Source organism: Peromyscus maniculatus, chromosome 23 (genome assembly GCF_049852395.1).
Source record: "Peromyscus maniculatus bairdii isolate BWxNUB_F1_BW_parent chromosome 23, HU_Pman_BW_mat_3.1, whole genome shotgun sequence".
In the NCBI taxonomy this organism is placed as follows: Eukaryota; Metazoa; Chordata; class Mammalia; order Rodentia; family Cricetidae; genus Peromyscus; species Peromyscus maniculatus.
The window spans coordinates 3,441,715-3,452,500 of NC_134874.1; the positions used below are offsets into that span (position 1 = coordinate 3,441,715).

The 10,786-nt window shown below is 55.0% G+C and overlaps 1 protein-coding gene across 2 annotated transcripts in view; it reads right to left on the reverse strand.

Moving 5' to 3' along the window:
* The window catches only part of Sgsm1 (small G protein signaling modulator 1), a 73,833-nt gene that overhangs the window by 31,047 nt on the left and 32,000 nt on the right, over positions 1-10,786 (reverse strand). Inside the window, exons 9-16 of one of the 2 annotated variants that reach the window (XM_042267636.2) lie at positions 10,065-10,189; positions 7,850-7,917; positions 6,959-7,122; positions 6,674-6,806; positions 5,045-5,209; positions 3,240-3,378; positions 1,504-1,568; positions 759-904 (exon numbers count right to left, since the gene is read on the reverse strand). In XM_042267636.2, the coding sequence (XP_042123570.2) occupies positions 759-904; positions 1,504-1,568; positions 3,240-3,378; positions 5,045-5,209; positions 6,674-6,806; positions 6,959-7,122; positions 7,850-7,917; positions 10,065-10,189 (1,005 nt within the window). The remainder of the gene's footprint in view (positions 1-758; positions 905-1,503; positions 1,569-3,239; positions 3,379-5,044; positions 5,210-6,673; positions 6,807-6,958; positions 7,123-7,849; positions 7,918-10,064; positions 10,190-10,786) is intronic. The other variant, XM_076561187.1, reaches the window with a different exon arrangement.

Consider the following 10,786-nt stretch of genomic DNA (forward strand, 5'->3'; position numbering starts at 1 on the left):
AGGTCACTTCCCAAGGCCCACATGTGCCGCAAAGTAGCTACAAATTCAGCCCAAAACGTAACCGCAAACTTACTCAGAACGTTATGCTATGTAACTCAGACAAACCCGGAACTCACAAAGTGTCTTAGGCCGGTCTCAAACTCACAATCCCTCTGCCTCAGCTTTATGAGTCCTGTGGTGACAGTCATGGACCACCCTGCCCAGCCCAGCGGTTCCTTTCTCTTCCCTTCCAGGTTGAACAGCCCTTGTCCCTAATGTTTGGGCCCCGAAGGGTTTCACATTTCAGATCTTCCTGCATGTTTGCATATTTGCCATATACAGAGAAATATGTATCTATATACGTATAGATATATAGATATTTATAGGGATGGGCACGTCTAAATACAAAACCCCTATGATTAACATACCTATATACTCATGACCTGTATATTGTTTTCACAGTATTTTTAGTGTGTGGCATGTCTGCAACCTGTCATGTGAGCTCAGGTGTGGGATTTTCTATGTGGTTTCCTGTCAGTACTCAGAGTTTCCATTTCACAACATTTTGGATTTGTGGCTTGGGGTTGGGATGCTGTACCTATGAATGTTTCCTGACCCCCTCACAGTTACATATGGTTGGGGCTCACGTTAGCGGTGGGTCTTGAGACTTGATGGTCCCTGTTCAGACAGGCATGTCGCCCTGGGTCCCTGTGAGTCTGACCTGACAAGATGGCCTCCCTCCACTCTGCCCTCTGGCGTGCAAGCCCCGCCCAGCTCACCGTGCTGTCCCGGATGTACTGCTCCCAGATGCTGGCCGTCAACCCTTGCCCAGCATCACAGGGCAGGTCTGGAGACACGATCATGTGATTGACCAGGGCTGACAGGTGGGTCCTCACGGTGGACAGGTGTCTACAGTATGCGAGCCCTGGACCAGGAGGGAAGGCAGACATCATCTTCTACCCAACACACTTCACCCAGTCTCTTCTGGGTGCTCCACGGGGCTGTCCTGTTACCCATCCCCATCTTCAGGGGCCCTCAACCTGGAAAATTCTCACTGTAGCCTTTCTAGAAAAAAAAAAAAAAGCAAGTTGAGGATGCTCTCACTGGGTGGCTTGACCACTAAACCCTGGGGATGATGTTTTGTTTTTAGTTGGACACCATTCCCTTCTGCTGGAAGCCAAAGCAATGAACAGATGTGCAGTGGGCAGGGAAGGGATAGGAAGGCAGGGAAACCAAGGACTTTTGGTCTCACTCTGGGCCTGCCTCCCATTCATAGAGAAAGAACAAAGGCCAGATAGGAACAGAATCACTGCTGGATGGAGAAGGGAGGGACTGGGAGATGCCAAGTGCTCTGCCTGCTTTCCAAGATGGTCATGTCCCCTCAGGACCACCCTGCCTGCCATGAATACCTGCCAGGGCACCCTCATCCACTCTGCCTTGGGCACCAGGAACTCATGCCTGGCACATGAGGTGCTCAGTAAATGCCTCTTGAAGATCACAGCAGTGATAGAGACCTGTACTCACATCCATAGAAGGCTCTGGAGAGGATCTGGTACTTCATGTTATCACAGAGCAGTTTCAGTGGAGCCCTGCAGGAGGGGGAGGGGGAGGGGAAGGGAGGAGGAGGAGGAGGAGGGAGAGGGGGAGCAGAGGGTCACACGCTGCTTAGCTGTTCGGCAGAGGAACCAACCATGCTGCACACAGCAGATCAAAGTCGGCCGTGAGGGCGGAGGGAGGCCGCTGTGGCTCCCACCCACATGCCCCTTCTCCGTCACACCCCAGGTTTCCCTGGGGGGGAACTGTCCCTCCATTGTGCCTCTGTGGCTTGGATGCAGGTGGATGATCACCCAGTACATGAACCTGGCTGAGAAGTGGTCATGTGACCCAACCTGGGCCAATGAGAATCAGCCCTGGGATTTTTGCTTCGTCTACCTCTTTCTTTTGCCTGAGGTCCTGAGCCGGTGGGATACACAGCAGTGGCTGCTGGAAGCCTTCTTGGCCATCGCCAGGGAGGGCCAACCCAAGAACAGGCCACCATAAAGGCACACCCTTCCCATATCTGAAGACCCAGAGAGTCGTTCCCATCCTGAGCATCTGGATCCAGCCAAGCCTGAAGCCGCTGTGCCCCTGAACCTCTCAATCATGGCCAGCACATTTTTTTTTCCTTTCCTATTTTCTTTTATTGATTTTTTTTTTTTTGAGACAGGGTTTCATGATCTAACCCAGGCTGGCCTGGGACCCACAATCCTCCTGCCTCAGCCTCCTGGGTGCTGGGATTGCAGGCTTATTCCAACACGCACACTCATTTTTTTTTTTCTTTTTCTTGAACCAGTTTGAAGTGATCTGCTGTAAAGTGGCCCATGGGTTTGGCCCAGTGGACTGCACAGTAGACAGGGCTCGGAGCCGTTGCTCCTTGCACAGTGCTCCTGGGGCTGCTTTGAGTGAAGAGAAGAGGAAAGCCTAGCATGCCTGGGGAGAAGGGGACGGAGGAGGGCTGTGAGCTCTTACAGAGGACAGAATGGAGGAACCTTTGTGCATCAATCCTGAGGATATCCCAGGGACACCAGACAAACCCAGGAAGCCTGCTGGCAAGGGAGCATGGTGGAAGTCCCGGGTATGCACATGGAGGGAGTCCCTCTTCGTGCCCTCAGGATGGGAGGCTCGGTCGGGGGTGGGGGTGGGGCTTGGCACTCTGCAGGGAGGGGAGCTCCTCATTGATACAGGTATGTAAGTCTAGGCTCCGAGAGCACACGCTGGGCAAAGTATCATTTCTCAATGGTCCCTTCTCAGAGCCCTACTAAGTGAACGCTTCCTGGAGGAGCACACAGAGCATAATGGTGGTGGTCAAATAATATGTCTGGCTGGGCCTGTATTTCTTGGCCTCCCTGGGAGTGGGGCCACTGAGGTGAAAGCAGGAATATCATGGTCTCTGATACCGTGATTAGTGACATCTGAGTCGACGTTCATTAGAAAGCAGAGCTATGGTGGACTCACAGCATCCAGGACACTTTGGCATTCACTGCAAAAAGCCGTTAGTGTTTCGGGACTGTTTGTTACTGCAGCAGAACCTTACCCTGACTGACACATGGGAGGGAATTCCAGGGGCTAAGACCACACGAGGCTATGATTTAAACCTAGCTCTTGGGGATCCGTAGGCCATGTTCACACCTCCCGAAATTTAGGGCAAGGCAAGCGATAGACAGCCACAGTCTTTGGCCAGTGCTGCAAGATCATCCAGGTGTAGCCCACGCCCCACCTACCTCTCGTGGTTGCAGCCATTGCTCGAGCCGCCCTCGGCTGAGGCGCTCTGTGAACAGGAGGAGCAGGAGGACTTCCGAGGACTGGGTTGCCATAGGGATGGAAGGTTGTTCACGGAGACATCCATCAGGTCCTGGGGCACTGCGGTGGACAGTGGGTGGGAAAGGGGCCCCAGCAACAATCTTGGTTAAACCAATGTGGATTACAGAAGCCTGACCCCAAAGCAAGCAGCTCCCTCAAAGCTGGCTCAGGGACCGGGAGGATCTGAGGGTGACAGTCCCAAATGTGCCCAACCACAATCTGACGGAGTCCCCAGCCCGCCTGATCCAGTGAAAACCACCACCAAGATTCAGAGGCTCTGGCCGCGGGGCGGGGTGGACGGCAGCCCAGCCGAAGGGCGAAGAAGAGAGGAAGCAGCGCGGAGCTGGGAAGACTGCAGATAGATAGCCTCACCTCGCCATGCCCTCATTCGGTTCTGCTCACAGGAAGGTGACCCTGGGGAAGGGGAACCTACTGGGCACTTCCGGGGAAAGGCTGGGGTGTGTGTGTGTGTGTGTGGGAGGACCTGAGCTCCTGCGTCTCTACAGGAGCTTGTGTGGTAAGAAGGGAAGGAACCCATCTCAACACCCAGGCGGAGTCCCCGGGGCCTGAGTGTGTTGGGGGGCATGAACGCTGTTCACACTCCTGAACTAGAAATCATCTTCAACAGGTGACTCAGGTGGGGGGCTCCTTAGAAAGCCATATGCCCATCTAGTGTCCCTGGTGTCCTGGAGACAAAGCCCTCAGATGCGCCCAATTTGTGATTTTAGGCTCTCTCCTTCCATGACGTAGATTCCGGGGATTGGACTCAGGCTGTCAGGCATGGCGGCAAGTGCCTTTACCGGCTGGGGCGCCTTTACTCACTGGGCTGCCTTGCTGGCTCAAGGCCTGGCTTTCTTTTGCTGTTTTATAGTCAAGGACATAAAACCATGCCCAGCTCCTGGGCCGTACAGAATGGGGCTGGATTTGGTCCCTGGGCAGGGATTTGCTGATCCCTGTTCTAGAACACACGACGGGTGCTCATCCTCTCACCTGCTATGGCCTCTTAGGACAATCGCTGTCTGTCTGTCTGTCTGTCTGTCTCTCTCTCTCTCTCTCTCTCTGTGTGTGTGTCTGTCTCTATCTCTGTCTCTCTGTCCCCCCACACACTCTCTCTTGGTTTTTCAAGGCAGAGATTCTCTGTGTAGCCCTGGCTGTCCTGGAACTCACTCTGTAGACTAGGCTGGCCTGAGACTCAGAGATCCCTCTGTATCTGCCTCCCATTAGCTGGGATTGAAGGCGTGCGCCACCACCACCCAGGGACAATTGCTCTCACCTAGGCTCTTCTCCTGAACCCCCGAGAGGGAGAGAGACTTAACACTCTTGTCCCCTCTCCTTGTCGTCAGAGGCCAGTGGCCGACTGGGTCATCCTGACCCACGACACAGAGAAGCATGCTGGCTACAGAAGGGGGCTCCTGCACCACCCACAGGGTCTGGCTCCGCTCACCCTCCTCTCACAGACCCCCCACTGAGCTGGCCAGAAAGTAGCCCGGCCCTCAGCCTGGCTCAGGGAGGCACATGGGGCGGCAATCACACCTCCAGCACTTGTACCATACAGACAGCGCCAGTGAGTCACAGAACCTAACGGCTGCCTTCTGCGGGGTGGGGACCGAGGGGCACGAGACTGTTCATTCGCTTCCTTTGTCCGTTTTCCTTGGGAACGAGACTCTCAAATGATGGCATGGTTGAAGTGGTACCCAGCCCCCGGGGGAGGGGAACCAGACGTTACTGGGGGGCTGCTCCTTCACACTCCGAGTGGGGACGGTGAGGTACCCTCTGGTTTGTGCCCAATGGATCCCCCTGGCCACCACCAGAACGGACTGGCCAGCAGCAAGCATCATCCAGGCAGGGCCAGCGGACACGGGTCGAGGGCTGCCCAAGAGATCAAGGGCAGCTTAAGACAGAAAACAAAAACAATCGGTGAGGAGGGAGGGCTAAGGGGGTGGGACAGAGACCACCAGAGAGACCGGTTCCCCAGGGTTCTAACCCTCCCCGCCCCGCTCCACATGGCTCCCACATACGTTGTGCTGATTAGAGGGGGAAAAAGCCCGGGCATTTAAAAATTGCCCACTCTGCCAGCTACCAGGCCAGGTTTGCTATTTATCTTTGGTGACCTGTAAAAAGGCAGTTTCCCCTCATTTTGCAGAAATAACAGGGACTCATAACAGTGGCAATAGTAGCAGTAATAGGGAGAGCTAGGGCCCGTTTCTCTTTAAGACACGGACTTGCCCTGGCCAGCCTCGAACTCACATTCTTCCTGCTTCAGCCTCCTGAGTGTTGGATTACAGCGTGCTCCATCACACCTGGCTCAACCCAGTCGTGTGTGTGTGTGTGTGTGTGTGTGCGCGCGCGCGTGCGCGCGCGCGCGTGCACATGTGTGTTTGTTCAGGTGTACATGTCTATGTGGATGTCTGCATGTTTGTGCACACGCTTGTGGAGGTCAAAGGTCAGTCTCAAGTGTTGTCCTCCAATACCGTGTAGTTTGGCTTTTGAGACAGAGTCTCTCACTGTCCTGGAACCTGGCAAGTAGGAGAAGCTGGCTGGCTAGTGAGACCCGGGGGGATTGCCTGATTCTGATTCCCCAGCACCAGGGTAACACGTGCCTGCCATTATACCACACCCAGCTTTGTGTGTGTGATGTGTGTGTATGTGTGTGTGTGTGTGTGTGTGTGTGTGTGTGTGTGTATTCACGCACGTGTACACTGCTGTGTGCTCGTAAGCATTGCATGCACAAGTATGCTTGCATGCAGAAGCCAGAGCAAGATCTGGGGTGTTTCCTTTTGTCCCTAATCACTTTATTCCCTTGAGGGTCTCTTACAGATCCAAGGCTCGCCATGCTGACTGTGCTGATTAGCCAGGGAACGTGTGGGGTTTGCCTATCTCCGTCCCCCAGGGCTGGGGTCATGGGCATGTACAGTCAAGCTTGGCTTTTTATTAGATGTTTGAGTTCAGATCTCTGTGCCTGCACTGACTCCTCATAACTCCAGGTTATACTGACAGGAGGGATCACGCGGTAGCTGGCGCGCGCCTGTTCTGTGTGTGCTGAAGGTCTGCAGCGGACAGTCCACTTCACAGATGAGGGAACGGAATGCCAGGGAGGGGGGGAGAAGAAGTCTGCCCAGGTCGAGCCAGGGTTCCAGAGCCCACACCACACCACTGTCACTGTTAGTGCCACCTCCTGCCCCGTGGCACCTTTACTATCTGAATAAGAGGTGGCTGTTGGTTCTCATTGCGGAGGAGGTGGAAGGCACTGGGGACACTCATGGCTCTGAGTCCCCTCTGCTGGCCACAGACCTACTGTAACTTTTGGAACAGTTCTCGGGAGGAGCCGGTGAGTGCAGGGCCCGGGGTTGCTCACCGAATTCAGACTGCATGCCGGGGTAGATGATGCGGAACACGTAATCGGTGGCTTCGTCGTCCTCTTTATCTGAAGAGGTGGACTCCGAGGATCCTTGTGGGCTCCGCTTGCGCAGCTTAGGAAATACCTTCCCCTGCAGGAACATATCCCAGGGCAGACTTCAGAGAGCCATCTGTCCCCAAGCCTGGCAACACCGAGGGTCTCAGAGGGGAATGCAGGGCCCAGTGATACCCCACAGCTGGCAGCGCCCCAGCCTCCTCGAGGCCCCCACAGCTGACCCCTCACCTTTCCTCGCTGTGACCAAAGCGGTGGGTCCAGCTGCCCGTGCGGAAGCAGCCCATTCTCCAGGCAGGAGAGGAATTGTAACAGGTGCCCACCCTTGGGGAAGCGGAAGGGCGGCCTCTGGATCCCGTCCTGGCTCACCAGCACGACAGTCCCACCACTGTCCACTGCCACCACCACAGGACAAGAAAGAATGGCAGGTGTCACTTGCCTGACGTAGTCCCCACTCTGAAGACACATGCCTCCACCCCCAGGACCAGGCAGACGCAGGGGAGCCGCTCTGAGGCTCTGGGTGGTAGGTGACTCCTAAGAGCATGTATTAGATGCCTGATGCATACCAACACTGTGTGTTAAAAGTTGTCTTACTGTAACCCCCAGAACATCCCTGTGAGGCTTAGCTATTATTGTCTATTTTACAAGGGACAAAACCAAAGAGAGGTTTTGTATTATCCCCAAAGTCACACAGCTGGTAAGTTGCAAAGCCTGGATCAGAACCAAGGTCTGCCTTAGTAAAGGGGATTAAACCATTGAGTTCCATACCTAGATGAGGCACAGTGTACCCTGCTTATTCTAAATGCACCCTCTTCTGGCTTTAATGGAATATAGTAGTTACTGATCTCAGGTCTCCACACTACTGATTTTGGACTCACAAAGATATGGGTTTAAGCCCTGTCTCTAGCGCCAACAGTCTGTGTTACTTTGTATCAGGACGCCACCCTTTCACTAAATGGTTACAATGATTCAGAGCAACCACACTCAGAGGGGTAGTGCCATTTGCTTGAGGAGGCACACAGGAGTGTCTTGGGATGCTAAATGAATGAACCGGTGAGGTGGTGAGTAGGGACGGGGATCCACAATGGACGCCCAGCCGCCTGATGTCCCTGTGGTCCCTACCTTGCTGGTGACAGTGCAGGTAAACAATTTCCTCTAAGCGGATGGTCACAGCGTAGTCCCAGTAGACGCTGGAAAGGGGAAGGCGGGGAGACTGCAGGAAGCCAGAAGACCAGCCCAGGGGCACCTCTGCCTTCTCACCCAGACCCATGTGTCCCCAGCCCAGACCATCCATCCATCCTCCCCTCCTTTTGGTCTCAGCACCTCAACTTTCTGAAGAACGACACCTCCCCACCCCCCGCTTCTCCCTATCTATGTGGTTATTTGAACCCAACTCTGCCACATCTCCACCCCAGGACTCTGGGATGGTCACCTGACCCAGGCCGGCCAATCAGCACTGAGAGGTCACAGTGATTAATGCATGATTGGCACTATTACTCAAGCATAATTAGTGTGAGGAGATGGTCACATTCATGCTTAGACAGTCCAGGAAGAACTCCCTGATGCCCAGGGACACTCAGAACCCTGCAAGGAAGGTCTGTCTGAGCATAGGGTCTGTAGACATGAGGCAAAGGCCAGAGACAGGATGAATTCGGGCATGGCTGTTCAAGTCCCTGGGTCCAGCCTGAGGTCTCCTGCCCCTGGGTTCTCTGGAGCATTGTACCAAATGCTCCAGTTAGCTTCGAGTTGATGTTTTCATTCCTGGAAGTTAAGCAACTATACTGGCCCAGAACCCTCCTTTCAGACCACCATGTGACCAGGGGCAGGAGTTAGAACGGCCACTCCCAGCTCTGACCTTACACGGGCCAGTAGGGTGACTTGAGGGTTTATCTGAGCCTCAGTTTCCCCATCTATAAAATGGAAGCTCTAATAAGATCCCCATTGTAGTGTTTCTCTGAGAATCTTCATTTGAAGGACCCAACCCAGAGGCCCTCACAGTCAGCTCAGAACACAGTGCTTGGGGCATGGTCACTCTGAGTATGACTTATATACTTCTGGCTCAGAACCCACCTCCGTTCTAAAACCAGTTATTTTCCCCATCAGAACACCCGGTGGGGGGGGCACCTGGGAGTGTGGGGTTTGCGGTAGCCTAGGAATGCAACCACTCAGAAACTCCGTACCAGGGGGCAGAGTTCAGTGGTACTGCAAGCCACTGCCAGATCCATCACGGTTCTACCACGCTGCCATGATGCTGGCCAGAACTGGGCTCCCGGAAACAGTCCAGGCCCATCCCTGGGAAGGAAGAGGCCCCCGAAGGCCCCCTCTAGGCCAGGATCCCCAGATGGTTGGCGGACACGCCTCCCATGTGACATTTTCCTCTCCTTTGTCGCCACACACGGCCGTCTGAGTCCTTTTGTTCCAACTCCTGCTTCTTCTCTCAACTCCCCACCCCCACCCCAGGTCCTTCCCCAGAGAAATCTCTTTTTCACAGATCCTCTCACGGCCCCTGGTCTCGGGAGGACCCAGACTAGCACAGGTGACAGCTGACGCCGCCCGTGGACCGTCTCTCTCCACTCTCTCTGCTCTCAGCTGGCGTCAGGGCAGAGTATCATTACATGCCCTCCTGCCCTGGGCCACCAGTGGGCCAGGGCAGTGGACATCCTCGACGGTGGTCGGCAACCACGGTGCCCGTTCTGTGTGTCGGTCCTCCCTGCCTATGTGTGCCCACTCTTCAGTACAGATGAGGAGACTGAGGCTGGGGGGTGGGGAGGGTGGCTGCTCAAGGTCACCTGGCTTGGGGCGGGGAGGGGTGCGGTGGGCCGTTCCCGATTCAGTCTGATGTGCCCTCACAGCTTGGCTGAGGTGTCTGTCATCTGTGGTCTCTATATTTGCTCGCCTTACACTTGGATAGGTCTGGGGAGCACATTTATAAATTGCATCTTTGAGAATCAATCAATCAATTAATGTGGGCGAGTGCACGCCATGATGAATGAGTGAAGGTCAGAGGTCACTTCTCTTCTCCCATCAGATGGGTCTCAGGGATAGAACTCAGGTTGTCAGGCTCGGTGGAAGGTGCCTTTGCTGGCTGCTGAGCCATCTCGCTGGCCCTGGAGAGCAGATTATGGATGTGAGTGGCTGGCCATGGCCTACCCCTGGGGCTCTGCCACTGTCTCCAGGTGTTCCCAAGGCTGCTGTTCCTTCTGAGGCCTCAGCAGCAGGGAGGCTGGGCTAGGTAACCATAACAACCGGGTAGAATGGCATGTGGGACCATCCGCCCCTGAGAAAAGAGCATCCTCGTGTCTAGGAGAGAAGGGGGACTCAGTTGAAGTTCTCTTACCTCTTCTCGTAGTCCAGGTCTCCAACAGACCCGTTCATCAGCTGGTTGGGTGTCCACTTCAAAGTCATGACATCAGCTGTCTGGTGCAGTGACAGGTACCCGGGCACAGCCTCCATATCATCCCTCTGCAGAGAGAGGAGAACTCAGGCCTGGCCACGTTGCTGGACTCCAGTGGACAGGGGCCTGAGGCCTGCCTGACTCAGGGACGCAGAAGCAGAACCAAAGGGCTGGGCTGTTTGCAGCAACCACCTGGGAGAGCCTCTCAGCATCCTTCCCGGTGCCGTGTTGAGAAGAGCCACCTGCAGCCCGCCGTCCAGGGTGAACTTGGCAGAGTCCAGCTGTGAACGCTGCTCACCCCAGCACCAGCACCCCCATCTCTCCCTCTGGAGGCTGTCTCTACCTCAACTTTCCTTTGGACCAAGCCTGCCACCCTAACATCACCCCTTTCAAAACTAGGCCAATCTTAGGGGGTAAAGAGAGGGCAGGTGCCCCTGCACCCCATCCCATAGATGTTACCCAGAAAACCTCTCTCCAAGCACCCCCACTGTGCTTCTATCCTGCCCAGAATCTGCTATGGGACCTCTCACCCACTTCTCATCATTCTAAGTTAGTGGGTGGGCAAGAAAATGCTCGCATCTCTCCTCTGGGAAGAAGACCCTGCCCACTCCCGAGTTGCAGTCTTATCCATCCCTGAATCGGGGCACGTCTGACCGCCCGCAGCA